Source organism: Heloderma suspectum, chromosome 4 (genome assembly GCF_057233095.1).
Source record: "Heloderma suspectum isolate Gila_16-S chromosome 4, 16-S_ref, whole genome shotgun sequence".
Classification (NCBI taxonomy): domain Eukaryota; kingdom Metazoa; phylum Chordata; class Lepidosauria; order Squamata; family Helodermatidae; genus Heloderma; species Heloderma suspectum.
In genome coordinates, this window is record NC_139461.1 from 234,701,255 (window position 1) to 234,716,757 (window position 15,503).

The 15,503-nt window shown below is 44.5% G+C and overlaps 1 protein-coding gene across 3 annotated transcripts in view; it reads right to left on the bottom strand.

Moving 5' to 3' along the window:
* ZSWIM5 (zinc finger SWIM-type containing 5) overlaps positions 1–15,503 on the bottom strand; it is a 196,868-nt gene that overhangs the window by 17,488 nt on the left and 163,877 nt on the right. For all 3 annotated transcript variants that reach the window (XM_084852659.1, XM_084852660.1, XM_084852658.1), the window contains 2 exons: positions 13,897–14,045; positions 10,354–10,504 (listed from right to left, as the gene is read on the bottom strand). In XM_084852659.1, coding sequence (XP_084708785.1) covers positions 10,354–10,504; positions 13,897–14,045 — 300 coding nt within the window. The remainder of the gene's footprint in view (positions 1–10,353; positions 10,505–13,896; positions 14,046–15,503) is intronic.

Consider the following 15,503-nt stretch of genomic DNA (forward strand, 5'->3'; position numbering starts at 1 on the left):
CCAAATCTGGTCACAGAGGTTCCCAGTCCAGCCTGCAGTGGTTCCCTTCAAGGCCCAGCCCCTCTCCATGGATTTCTAGTGCTAATGCTGAGAGTAGTGATGGCACAGGTGCCCAATTCAGTCTGGGAATCTGACGGACCTGCTTCTGCCTGCACTCCTACACCCTGCTTGCTGAGCCCCTGTCCCTGCTCATCCCCTGCCCATGCTCGGCGAATGGCCTGCACGCATCCCAGCAGCCTTGTCGAGCTTTGCGGTTACCATTTTCTGAGAAATAAAATGGCGATGGCAAAAATGCGCAAATTTGTGCACACCCGAAAATGTGCATTTTGCAAATGCACATATTCATGTATGTGAAAATGCGCATTTTGCGAATGCACATATTTACATATGCATGAAAATGCATATTTTATGAAAAATGCACATTTTTGTAAACACACTGTGTGCCTTTGCAAATATGCACATTTCACACATGAGAATATGTGCATTTGCAAAAATGCACATTTTTGCGCATACAAAAACATGCCCATTTTTGCGGTCGCCATTTTATTTTTTTTAGAAATGGTGACCGCGGAGCTTGACAAGGCGACTGGGGTGAGTGCAGGCTGCTTGCCAAGAGTGGGAGGAGTTTGAGCGCAGTCCAGGGACCAGTGAGTGGGGGCAAGGGCTGGATAGGAGTCCGGATAACCCAGACGGGGGTGAGTTCGCACATCCCTAGCTAAAGAGGAGTCTCCACTGTTATCTCCAATTCCCAGGCCAGGACATAGACCAGCTGAGTCCCTTTTTCCATGGAAAAAAAGGCATGACGTTTGTGCCCCAATGTGCATGGAGAAAGGTAAAATGGGAGTGGGGGTGTGGCGTGATGGCATCAGGGTAGGGGACAGGATTTATGGGGCAGGGTGCAATCCCCTGATGTAATCCAGCCTGCCAGATTGTTCCAGTGAAATCTGGCCCACAGACCTGAAAGGTTCCCCACCATTTACTACAACCACAGATCAGCATGATTGTGCTGAACAACTAGATAAACTAAGACAAACCTTTCTTAATCTGAAATACAATCCTAATGCAGTGATTAACCAGATTTCAAAAGTGAGATCAATTCCTTGGGCTCAAATATCCCTGCAAAGCACTTGGCATAATGAACGGGATAGAATTCCTGGGTTTGGCTGACACGATAACCCACGATGGGTTAAATAAGCCACCATGGCTTATTTAACCCATCCTTTGTTATCGTGTCGTCTGTCAGGAATGTTTTAATCCACAATGGCTTATTTGGCTAAAATAAACCATTCTGATAACCCATGGTCTGCAGTAAGGATTATTTAACCCACCATGGGTTATCATGTCAACTGGCGCTCAGCGTGGCTTATTCTGATCGCCTACAGAGTTGCCTGGCAAGAGCAGTCAAAACCATTGTGGCCACTCTACTCCAGCCTGCTCACCTCTTTTTCTGAGATCTGACAGGCAGCCGAGGGACAACCATGGCCAAACAAGAACAGCCTTCCCTGATACCGCACTACAGTTACAAAGTGACTGCTTTCCCAAGTACAAGGGCAGCCTCGCGCTATCGCGCTACCCCACCACAGCGAAGGTACACAATGACAGGCTTCCCTGACCACTACTTTGAAACTACACAACTTGGGAAATAGGGGGAAATAGTGGAATAGGGAAGGAACTGCTCAATTTTCCATGAAGAAGCGCAGTTCCACAATTATCCACTACAGTGTCTAGAGGCTCCCCATGAGGGCACTCCACCTCTGCAATTTTGCCCCATTCCAGCAAACTGTCAGGAGTCATTGCTCCCATCCCCCTCTTCCTGTTATGCGCACTTTTCCATGAAGAAGCAAAATTGTGACATTATCCACTACAGCATCTGAAGACTTCCCAAGAGGGCATCCCACTTATGCAATTTCACCCCATTCCAGCAAACTGTCAGGACGTTATAGCTCCCACCCCCTTTCTCCTTCTCTGGTCACTTTTCCATGAAGCAGCAAAATGGCTGGGGGTGTGTGCATGTGCACAATTTTGTTTTTGCACAATTTTGCTTTAGTGCTAAAGTGCTATAGTGAACAGAAGTGGCTCTGCCAGCAATGTCGGGGTGTGCGTATGAAATGCACAACTCCACTGTATCGCTGAAGTGCTATAATGCTTTAGTGATTTTGAGACAATGAAGGCTTCATGTCAGCAATGGGTATGTGGGGGCTTTTGCGCAATTTCGCTTTAGGGCTAAAGCACTATAGCAAACAGAAGCGGCTCTGTCAGCAATGTCTGGGGGGTGGGGAAATGTGCAACTCCATTTCATCGTCGTCAGTTTTGGACGATAAAGGTGTCTATGCCAGCAATGGCTATGAGGGGAAATTAGCAATGTAGGGTTTTGTCCCGATCCTGCAAACCCCCAAGGATTTATTTGTGCTACCCCCTTTTTGTTGCATCTGGGATTCTCCCTCCTCTGGGGTAATTGTATGGGGTTGATGGTGCATCAGGTGCCTACTGACCAGGAGAGGCTGCATGTGAAATTTAGTCCAAATCCTGCAACTCCCCCATATTTTATAGCCACCACTCCCTTTTTGGGGCAGTTGAGATTTTTACTCCTCTGGGGTAATTGCACAGAGTTTTGATGGTGGATCAGGTGCCTCCTGATTAGGGGAGGTTGTGTGAGAAGTTTGGTCCTGATCCTGCAAATCTCCAAGGTTTTATAGCTGCCACCCCCTTTTTGGTGCACAAGGGATTTCCTCTCCTTTATGAGTAACCATGCAGGATTTTGATGGTGCATTGGGTGCCTCCTGATGAGGGGAGGCTGAGTATGAAGTTTGGTCCCAATCATGCAAACTTCCAGTGCTTTAGAGCCACCACCACCCTTGTTGGGGTGATGCTAGAAGCGCTGAATTAAGCCCCTGTTCTTCACCCCACACCTCTCTCCTCTCATTGGGGTATTGTGGAAGGTTAAAACAGGCGGCTGCAATGTTGTCAATGATTGAAACAGCACCACAACTTGGGTAGGAGGACTGCAGTGGGATAGGGAGCGGGGGATAACTCAGATTACACACAGTAGCTTAATAAACTACTCACAGTAGCTTATTAGCCTGGTCGTGTGGCAGGGCATTGTGGACTATTTCAAAAATAAGCTACTGTGAGTAGCTTATTAAGCCACCATGGCTTAAAGTGATGTCCAAATGCAGCCAGTAGTTCTGGTAGTCCGTTGCAGTTCCCAACTAAAAGCTTTACACTGAATCGTAAAGAAACCTACAACCAATTCTTGAGAATGATCCTACTCTCACAAATGCAACTGAAGGGAAACCAGGCAGCCCCCCCAAACTTCAACAATTACTCACTCAGGAGGAAGCCAACTCTGCCCCTTAATCAACATCAACAATGTAAATACTGGTTCCAATAGTGTAACCCATCACATTTGGGGTTCCTACACTTGCATGTCAACTAATGTTATATACCTAATATAATGTATTATGTGCCCTCTGGCAGTATATACAGGACAAACAAGCTTGTGTTTAAGGCAAAGACTGAATGGACATAAATCTGGTACAGACCAGAAATATTAGGAAACCTCTTGGCAGTGGCATTGGAGGAGGGTGGGTTTAACCCTCCCTCCTGCTTCTGATTTTAATCCCCTTTCCAAAGCTACTCCCACTACAAGAAAATACAGTTACCTGTATTTTTTCTCCTGCTCAGATTAATACTAGCGCAAGGGAGGGGGCAATTTAGATTGGGAAAAGTGGATGGGAGAATGGGCTATAAACCTCTTGGGCTTTCTGCCTGTCTTGAACAGCAAACACAGGGACATGACTTGTAGGTTGCATTCTGCTTCGTGGGCTGCAAGTTGTGCAGGTTTAGACTATAGGGTGTAAGCAATTAATACCTGCCCCCTGCCCCTGCCCCCATTCTTTCCCTCACCCCACTTCAAAATCTGTTAATCCCCATCCCCTACCCTCTCCCTCAGCACCTCAGACTCTTCCACACACCTCTGGAACCTGAGCAGGAGGACTGTTTGGGGTAGTTGCTGGTATTTCCCTTTGGGGCCCAACCATGAATACAGAGCAGCCAACCTTGAACTTCTAAGAGTTTCTTTCCTTCCCTCCTACAGGAAAAAAGCAGCTCTACAGATCCACTGTTTCAAGTCTCCCAGACAGCAAGTCTTTCCATGGAGTTCAATGGCCTGCAGGAGGGTTGGTTTCCCAAAGCTGCCAGTTTAAAGAGTCCGTTCTTTTGATGCGGGGCTGGGAGAGCAACACGATGCTCAGCATAAAGTAATTAACAGATCTGGCTCCTGGGTGGCAGGTTTTTAAACTCTCCTTTGGCTTTATACAAAACAGCTGATCTAAACGTCAGACTGCTGGTAGTGAATGACAGGGGATGGAGCTCTCTCTAATTGCCCTGTTCCTTGTGCATGTTCTTCTGAAATCTGGTACTAGTTATCCAGAAAAAAGGATAATGAACAACATAGAGTCTGTATCAACATATAGATAACACAAAACACTGGTGAGAGCATACTAGTCTCACACTCCTACCAATCATTCTTGAAGCACTGATAAGGACAAGCCCTTTCTGCACAATATGTTTCTTGTATAAGAAATGGTGTATTTGTTGTTAATTTGTTGTGCACAAGCCATATTATATGTCTGCTGTAGGGATATTGCATCTTGTGCACTCTCAAACTGCAATATGAATATCCAACACTTCCCCCCAGATAGCACAGCTGACGTAGCATCAACAGAGAAAGTATCTGTGAATTTGTGTGCGGAGGACAGGAATGTGCACTAGCATCATTCCAAATGTTTCTCTTACAAGAGATATTCATTGCCTCCACCTTCAGCTTACAAATATACATATATGTGTCTGGACAGAAATCCAGTGTTAACCATTAGCTATCATGGCTATCTAGTGTGAGCAAAGCTGCTTAGGCCCATGCCTTTTCCCTGGCTGTGCCCACACAAACGTGGCTGCACATCTATTTCTACCTGGTTCACAATTTTTTCTTTTATTTCCTGCATGCACATTTGTAATATGGGACATGGAAAAAAAAATGGTTTGGATTTCAAATCACAAGATCCAAGAGTCCAACTGTAAAATTTCTGCCATCATACAAATTATCAAAGGTTAACTTTTTTAAGCAACAAGAGCCAGAACTGCACAAGGATTCAGTAACATAACCTACAGTGTACCCAAGAACTCCAAGACTTATTCTATGCCTGCAGAAATGGCAGCAGGATTAATTGAGTGCATTCCATTAAATGGGTTAGATCCAAAAGATGACAAGTAAATGTGATTATAGCAAACTCTGATATTATCACGCCTTTTTGGGATGCGGGATCTGCCACTGAACTGAGCCTTAGAATGCCTTCAGCAAGTAGGAAAGTGGATCAGATGACCGTTGCTCACACTTGCTTCCTGAAAAGTGTGCAAGTAATAACAAGGTAACCCTGAGTTCTTGATGCATAATGAATCTGTGACAAATCTGGCATGTGTTCCATTTCAAATAGCATCCTAACCCTTGGACCACAAATATTGTAAACGAACGACTAGAAATCCAGAGCAGCCCATTACATTGCCTTTGATACAGAACCAAGAAGGAAGTGGAATAAGAACCAGTGTATTCTATGTAGGGATGTGAGAATCAGCAAAACTTAAGCTTGTCAAGGTTCTCTGAATTGCACCTTGAAGCTTGTTCCGACAATTACAATTTGTGCATATTTTCCCAAATGTATGCATCAGTTGTGCACATTTTTAAAATTTACACATTTTTCTCCCATTGACTGAAGTGTACTTGTGCACATTTTTCAAAAGTATACATTTTTCATGCACATTTTTAACGCTCCCTCTTTTTTTGGTTCCACAACTCAGAAATGTAGGGACTTCAACTACAGATTGCAGTCGGTTCCACATTGAATTCCCAGAGATAGAAACTGAGTAAATTCTGATTAAAAATGAACTGAAACAAATTTCTCATACATCCCTAATTATATGCTGCTTAATGGTAGGGCCATCCATGGTAAGGATTTAGGGTCTTTCCAGATGATAAAAGGCAGTTTTTGTAACTTGGTGTACCCACACAATAGAAAAGGTTCAAGAAGTCTTGCTGAAGGGCAGCCCTGTCTACTGTGTTAAAGAGAGAGATGTATTCTCCAGTTCTGGCAATGACAAACACATAGGATTCATGAAGTTAAGAGAGAAAGAGACAGCAACATTTTATGGAACTGTGGAACACCCCTGCAGGAGGATTTGATATTATGTGATTGAGCCTTTGGCTCACACATTATCCCCCCCCCCTCTCCTTTTGCCAGTATTTGCCACTCTCTTTTTTATGGTTAAACATGCATCCCCCACTGCAATGGTATAGTGGAGGAAACACTCAGTCTTCAGATAAAGTTATGACATGAGGGGAAAGGGAGCAGCTTATGCTGTTTGTCATCAGTTGATGTCATGAACATTATTTTAATATATTCCCACAGCATTCATGGAACCATATTCCATACAGCTTCAATAGACACTGTAGCGGGGGGGGGGGGCTGTCGGTATCCCCCACAGGATAATGTACTTATTGTGGGGTTGGGGAGAGAATGGGGCTGTTTGCCCATAACAGCAGCAAATCATGGGTTAATTAACCCAAGATTTGCAGGGACATACAGCATGCACAAGCCGCTTCCAGTTTGCAGCAACAACCTATGGATGCCCCATTCTAGGTTGTCAGTATGATGTCCGAACCTGGACACTTTGGGTTATTTGTGGCTTAAACAACCCAAAGTTAACCTAAAAACAAACCATGGGTTAACTTTGAGTTGTTTAACCCAAAAACAACCCAAAGTGTCTGGGTTCAGACATCACACTGACAACCTATGAATGGGGTGTTCGTAAGTTGTTGCTGCAAATGGTGGTGCAGATGTGGTGCAGATGTGACATCTGTCCCCCTGATTTGCCATGAATGCTGCCATTATGTGCAAATCAGGTTAATGACAATCGTATTGCTGTTAAGGACCTTAACAGCAGTAATGCATACTTAAAATGAGAAATGCAAAAAGTGACTTCTTTATTAATTATGACGTCTTTCCAGCAAAAGTGAATACTGAGAGGCTTTACAGTTGCAAAAAGACTTAGGGCTTCTCCAGACAGGGCTCTTATCCTGCAACTGAGATTGGTTATTCATGGATGTTTGCAGGTCCTTTACATGACATTGTCACCCTCCAGGGCTTCTCCTGTGCTTTCCAACCATTTCTGCAGCTTTATTTGAAATGGAAATAATGTGCTAATAAACAAAAATGATTTGAATTTGTCCATGTAAAGTAGGGATGGGGGAGAATTTCTCCCCGAAACTTCGGGGGGCCGAGTGCCAATGCATTCGGTCCTCCAAAGGTTGTTCGGGGAGAAATTCTCCGCCCCCCCCCGGGATGGGACTTACCTTTCACGAATGTCGCTCCCGGCAGCGGGTCCCGGCGGCGGTTCGGCAGGTCTTCGTCAAGACCAGCCACCGCCGCCGCCATTACAAGAAAAGTAAAACAAAAAAAACGTCCCTGTGATAGGCTATGTAACGATTAACGTAGCCTATCACGGCTAGATTTGCAAAGTCAGCCGTGATAGGCTACGTTAATCATCACATAGCCTATCACGGGTGACTTTGAAAAAAAAAAAAAAAAAGCGCGTACGCTAATGGCGGCCCCCATAGGGAGCCACCATTCGCGTTCCTTATTTGGTCCCTGTAGTCTACGTAAAGATTTACGTAGACTACGGCGAAAATAAGGGCAACGCAGATAGCCCTTATAGCGTTGCTACGTATTTGCGTACGTAGCCTATCATGGCTGACTTTGCAGATATAGCCGTGATAGGCTACGTAAATCGTTACGTAGCCTATCACAGGGCGTTTTTGTTTTTTGTTTTACTTTTCTTTTGAAGTTCGCGGCCGGGGAGATGGGGCGCTTCTCCCCGGCCTGAATTTCGGCCGGGCGAAGCGGGAAGCCTCCCCGCTGGCCTGAATTTCGGCCGGGCGAGGCAGGAAGCCTCCCCCCCCATCCTGAACTTCGGGGGGAGAAGCGAAGCGCCTCCCCCCCACCGTGAAGCAAGCTGCGAGACCAGGTAAGTGACTTTCCTACATCCCTAACATTGTAAAGAGGGAGTTGTGCTATAACAGCAGCACCATCTAGTGGGTGTATAATGAAACATATAGAACTTGCCAATAAAGGCAATCACTGGGGGGAAAAAAGAGAGGAAGTGCACATGAAGGAGCTGATCTGCTTCTGGATTCTTTGTGGGGTTAAGAAGCCCTGGTAAAGTTGTGGGATAAAAAGCCTGACGTGGAGAAGTCCTTATACTTCTTGGAAGGAAAAACACCCACCACCTATCACTCAATGGACTGAAGATCTTATTGCTCTTGCTGTGTTTGAACATATCTCCTACAACTGTCAAAGTCGTATGGATGCTTATTTAGATATATGGAAATGTTAATCCTTCCCCCCCTTCCTTGTGTTTTTTTTCCCCTTTTCTTTTTTCCCCCTATATCAAGGGAGATGTTAATGTTTACTACATATTGATATGTTTCATGATATGAATTCCCCCCTTTCCCCTCTTTGTGGGCGGTCTGTTGTTACTATTGTATTGCAAATAAAAAGATTTAATAATGGAAAAATTATTACATCTTTCCATGACGTATACCTAGGCTGCATTAGATTGACAGGCCTGTGCTCCCACTCATAAGGTGCTGTTTTCACACTGTCACTGGGTTTTACTTGATCTGATGTGAATACAAAGAAAATCTTGAAAACACATGGGCAGTGTATTCTAAAGACCTGGAAACAAGTTGCAGAAGGAGAAGAGGAGAAAGGGAGTCTGGAGCCATCTTCAATGATCAATGGGCACAAATTTCCCTGCTCTATTGTGCTCAGTCCTTGTTTCCCTGCCCCTGTTTGTCCCCTCGCTGTCTCTATATTCTCCTCTCTCAATGCTACCCTTTCTAAAATTATACATACAGAAATATCTTGTAAAGATTAAACCAGCATTGGGCAACTCATGGCCCTCCAGATGTTTTGTCCTCCAACTCCCATCAGCCCTAGCCAGCATAGCCAATGGTGAGGGATGGTGGGAGTTGTAGGCCAAAACATCTGGAGAGCCACACGTTGCCTATCCCTGGATTAAACAATGCTGGGTTCAGCTTGGCAAGAATATTCTCCTCATCACCTCTAACAGTACGAACTTTGCTGAACTTCAGGCCTAGGCTGTAGCACCAATCTGTAATAGTTCAGGATCAAATGCTATTCAGTTTTGTCAAGAGCGACAGCAGGCTGCTTGGCTTGCAGGGTCATTACTAGCTCCTCAGCAAGTGAGCTTGTGCACTTCTTTCCTCTTCTGATGCAACAATGATAAGGAATTTAGAAGCGTTCACTTCTGTTTTTGATTAACCACAACTTGCTTTATCTGAACCCAACAAATTGTGGTTAATCTTAATTGTGGTTAATGTTAACTATGGTCTGTTTGAAAAAAGTCAACTTCAAACCATGGGTTATGAAGCTAACATGCTTGAACAAACCATAGTTTAACCATAGTTTAGGCTTCAGACATAGTATTAATTAAAAAATGGAAAGCTTCCAATATCCTTCTCACAGCTGAAGAGGAGAAGAGGGAGAGGGGTGCCCAAGGCTTGCTGCAGCTCATTCCCATGGTTGATCATGATGTCCAAATGCAGCCACCATCTCCTAATTGAAAGGCTATGGCAGACTGTCTCACAACATAAACCTTTTCCTCAGTTTTAAGCCACAAGCAAAGTTCAAAGAGGCAGTTTGCATGGCAGCCTACAGGCCCCTGCCACACTAACTAACAGTGGCAGGAACGTACCCTGGCTGCTAAAAGGCAGAAATATGGCCTACAGGCAAGCAAGCTCTCAATGCTTGACTCATTTCCTATGCAGATAAAAGAATGGAAGGACAAAAGTTTCCCAAATTCAGATATTAAATTCTGAGATAAGCCCATGCACTGGGGAAAGGCGGTGGGTAAATCATACCTTGGGGAGGGGCAATACCTCAGTGCTGGAGCATATGCTTTGTATGCAAAAGGTCCCAGGTGAAGGGGAAAACCTCTGCAGTTTCCTTTGTTCTGAAATCTGAAGGGGAAAGTTAATTTCTAGAACCAACTGCCAAAACCCACACTCACTCTCTCTTGTCTCTCCCCTATAGAATGCCTATTCCTAGCTCCATACAGCTTCTAACTCTCCACAGAAGCCATCTGCCCAGAGCAGATCAGCAAACGTCCTGCAGCCTTTCAGATTTGTGTTCCACACAGGCTAGCTCTGGCCTCCTCCATCACAAATTGCTGGACAAACTGATCTCCTTCATCAAACTGCACAGAGATGCAGGAACTCACCCAGTTCATCCCAGAGCTGTCGGCATTTGTCTGTCATGCCTGTTCCCTGCTGTCTCCAGAGAGCAAGCCGTGGGTCTGCCATAAACTGCTCAGTTATTAGTGTCAACATCCGGGCTCCATTGGAATCTCTCATGCGCAGCATTTCACGGACCTAGGGCAGAGGAGAAAGTGCAGCGTAGTTTTAGTTACATGTGGAATGCATTTAATGGAGACAAGGACAACTTTTTGCATGTTAAAGGTAAAGGTAAAGGTGTCCCCAACCAGTCGTGTCTGACTCTAGGGTGCGGTGCTCATCCCGTTTCTAAGCCGAAGAGCCAGCGCTGTCCGAAGACGCTTCCGTGGTCATGTGGCCGGCATGACTGAACACCGAGGTGCACGGAACGCTGTTACCCTTCCCGCCGAGGCGGTACCTATTTATCTACTTGCAATTTCTTGCTTTCGAACTGCTAGGTTGGCAGAAGCTGGGACTGAAGACGGGAGCTCACTCCGTCACGCAGCACTCGCATGTTACAGGTAATCAAAAGCTATCTCAGTGGTATTGTGTACTTCTACAAGAAGATAGCAAGAAATTTGCCAACATGCTGCCTATATGGTGGTGAAGATGCGGCACTAAAAAGTAAACCAGGGGTTGGGAACCATTTTTGGCCCAAGGGTTGAAGTGGCTCTAGGCAAGCACATCAGGCGCTGCATCTTAACGTTGCCAGGACCACCCCAAGTGGGTGGGACCATCCCACTGCTGGCATGTGGTCCACAATGTGCTTGCCAAGACCCCAGCCACACTGTCACTCACATTCTCTCTCTCTCTCTCTCACACACACACAAAACACACACAAAACACACACTCCCACCTCCTGATAAAAATGTGGGATTTTTAAAAGCCCAGTTACAGTGAGGCGATTTCTGAAGGGGAATTGCAGCACTGGGAAGGGGAGGCTTTTTAAAAGCTTTCACAGGCACCAATGGAGGGTTTTAAAAGGCCTAAATGCAGCATGGAGGAGTAAGGAAACCGTCTTATCTCCAATCAGGTTCCCTATCCCTGAAGCAAACCTTGTCTAACTTAAGTCACAGCCTACTCAAGGAGAAAAGGACAATGCAGAGTGGAAGAACTCTTCCCTGAGAATCAAGATGTAGGCAGAACAGCACGTTCTGTCTATCTCTTGATTCTCAGGGAAGTATTCTTCCACTCTGCACTGTCCTTTTCTCCTTGAGTAGGCTGTGACTTAAGTTAGACAAGCTTTAACTGCAGCAGAACGAATCAACCAGTACTCTACTCCCACGGTATTCCTGCTTTGAAAATCTAAGCATTTCCTTTTACTCAACCTCATTCCTAACTTAAACTCTTGAGAAAAACAAGCAGGCAGAACATTTTAAGCCCCTTCATCTCCTTCCTATGGGTGATTCTGCTTCATTCTTCACAGCATGATATTTAAATGAGAAGTATGGGAAGCAGTGTGGAAGACCTGTACAGTGTGAGGTGGGGCAGTGATTCCCCCATGCCTCCCCCAGTGTGGACTGTACCAACCATATTCAAGGCATGGCTTACAGTGCAGATAGAATGCAAGTGCTGTGTAGGTTATTGAGCCTCCAAACTCCCTCCCACCAGAAGCACCTGGGAGTTCGTTGATTCCCACTGTAAGAGTGCTCAGGAATCAGCTTATTTCCTTTTCTCTGAATTGGGAAAATCCCTAAAGGCTGAGGGGAACAGACTTCTCACTCCAGACTTTTCTCCTATTTCTGAATGGAAAAAAGATACCTTGGTATGGAAAGGAAAGGTTCCTCCTGTGCAAACACCGGGTCATTGCTGACCCCTAGAGGGATGCCGCTTGCACTGGCGTTTTCATGGCAGACTGTAGCGGGGTGGTTTGCCATTGCCTTCCCCAGTCATGACTACCTTTCCCCCAGCAAGCTGGGTACTCATTTTACCGACCTCAGAAGGATGGAGGGCTGAGTCGACCTGAGCCAGCTACCTGAGACCCAGCTTCCACTGGGATCAAACTCAGGTCGTGGGGAGAGTTTTGGTTGCAATACTGCTGCCTAGCCCTTTAAACAAGCATAATTTTGATTGACTTTTCTCATCTAGCAACCTGCTGCAAGAGAAGAAGGGGAATGGGCTCTAATTGAAGGAGGAAGATTTAAATCAAATGCTACAGAACAGGTTATCCAGGCCAAGTTCAGAATCACCATCCCTGGAAGTCTTAAAACATATACTGGGATAATTTCTCCAAAATTCCAGTAGTCCAGAATGAAGAGCAATGATGTCTCAAAATGTCGAGCAACATGGATTGATTGGGACACTTGAGAGTAAGGACTGTAAGAATATTCATGCAATATTCTTTGTTTTGCTTGAACAGGGGAGAAAAACTATAAAACAAATAATAATTTAAGTGATCTCAGGTTATCATTTTTGGAAATTCTCATTGCTATCAAAAAGGGAAACGGAAACAACTGCTTTAGAACTTTTATTATACAGATTGCAATGTCAAACACTTGCGAATGATGAAAAAACTCCTTTTTGCATTTGCTTGGGCAAGTATATTCAGACTGTTTGTGCCTAAGCTATAAAATAAAATTTAACCATTTAAATTAACATACATTTGACAATTTATGCAGGTCATTGATATTTATAATACTTAGGCAGCATTCAGACCTAAACTATGGTTTATGTTTACATGAATGAGCCTCAGACTCATCAGCTTGCCCCTCCCTTCTCATCCTCCAGCACTGTGACGAGGAAGAGAATGGAAACTTTCACTTCCATTTTTAACTAACCTCAGTTTAGCATTACGTCCAAACCTGGACAAATTTCAGTTAACTATGGTTTACTGAAAGAAGCCAACTTCAAACTGTGGTTTACGAAGCTGACTTGTTTCAATAAACCATAGTTAAGATTAACCCCAGCTTAGGGTTTGGATGTAATACTAAACTGCAGTTAATTTGAAAATGGCACTGAAAGTTTCTAATCTCCTCCTTATGACATTGCCAGATGAGAAGAGAAGAAGGGGATAGCACCTTAGCCCAAGGATCATTCACATAATGATAGCTTATTGTTATGTCTCAGTGCAATCTTAGTATGCCAAATACTTTTAGACTAATCACTTTGAACTACTGGAACTTACATTCATGTGACAAGTGACCCTTCCCTCAACAGACACATAGTACACACTCATACACTCAACATTACCATAATATCCTGAGTGATAAAATACACTAGAAATATCTGCACTCGGGACGCCAAGTATGTACAATTCTTTTATAATTCTTCTGGATGGACATATCTAGTGACAAACTAATTGGGAGGAAGGGAAAAGATGTAACCTGGTGTATTCTCTCTGATCCCTAGTGACCAATGAGCAAGTGCCATCTAAACCATGCAAATGCCAGCTCAGTCTCTGGAAAGGTGTAAGGGATGAAACCTTACAAGTACCAGAAGCTGATTCCTGGAGCTTGCAGAAGAGAGTGTTGCAAGGAATGGGAATTCTATAAACAAGTTAGACGGGTGCTGAGGTTTTGCCAAAGGGGGAAAAAAGGGAAGCCAGTCCTCACCTTAGCAAACATGGAATTGAGTTGCTTCCCAGAACCATAGTACCCTCCTTGGGAGAGGAACAGTTTCACCTGCTCTCGAACCTGTTCCTCATCCAAATGCCAGCAATTCTCGTCATCAATGCTGGCCCCTGCGGTGGGGTCTGGTGCACCTGTGGCAAGAAAAGCCCAGCTATTAAAAGAAGCCATGTCCAGAGGCATCACAGCAGTGGAATGGCTTACTGTTCCCGCTCACTCCACCCAACCACTTTCATTTATTAAGAGGATAGCATCTTATTTCATTCAGGTATCATCATCATCATTAAAAGAAAGGAGGAACAATTAAAATTATTCTCTTGTACAAAACAGCACTGCAGTATTTTCACAATATTTTTTTTATTTTTAATGAAGAACAAGCATTGCTACACTGTAGGGGCATTAGAAGCTGATTGACTAGAATGAGCTCTCCAAAGTGAAGGAATGACAACACCAAACAACAGTGGAGGAGAAATTATCAATTCCATGCCTCCATAATAGGTACAACACTTCTAGTACTGCCATTCATTTATTCTCGGCACAGCCGAGAATAAATTCTCTTGAAATGCACTAGTAAGTACAAATCCCTGCTGGGCTCCCCAGAGCTGTATAACACATCACTTTGGGTTGATGCCCCAGATCTGCTGTGTAAATACCCCCAGGCCCTGTGATAGCCTGGATGGCTCCCTCCATATTTACAGTCGGTCTTCATGTGCCGATTCATACTCAGCTCTTCTTCTGTGACTGCCTTTAGTATATCTCAGCAGAGAGAAACCATCTCTCTAAAGCATCTCCAACCCAGCCAGTGAGTACACTCTGTATAAGCAACATTCAGTTGCTAGATGTAGGGAGGCTAGTGAGCTTCATGAAATGTTAGGAGATGACCAAATAGAAAACATGCAGTATCTCTCACACAATTTAATCCTAGCCAATGGACTGGGGGACTGCTATTTCAAGGAGGACTCAACAAAGAATTGTGTGAAGCAGGATCACGACCAAAGCCTGAAAGCAATGTAAGGCTAGTGATGGCAGGACCATAGAAAACATTCTCTTCAATCACTTTTGCATTATCTTTTTCCCAGAATGAACAAAATAACTGCTGATGGTATCACATGGCTGTAGCTAATAGGGGCTCATTGGACAGGTGTTGCCAGGATAGCCAATCGCTTGTCACATGGCATTCTGGACCAATATCCACACTGACTAGTGTGTGCAAGCCAACCCAAAGTGATGGAAGTGAAAATAAAAATAAGTTTTTAAGCAGCCCTATATGCCTTTGTGCTACCACTCTATGCAATGGGGAAAGTGAAGAGTAAGCATAAAAGGCACCTTGGAGAAAACCAAGAATTATCGAGGAAAAATGCAATTTAGTGTTTTTCATCTCCTGGTCCCAGAATTGGTGCTACGTAACAGACTGTTTCCTGATTACCTATGGCAAGAGCATCCATGGCTCAGCCTTCTGCTGTTGGATGGGAAATTGTATTCCTCCCTTCATCCAGCAGCAGGAGAGAACAGAAGGAAATAGCTGAAAAAATTCTGCTAAGCCAGGCACAGCCTGTTATTTCTGGATGATCTGAGGTTCCATGCATGTGACC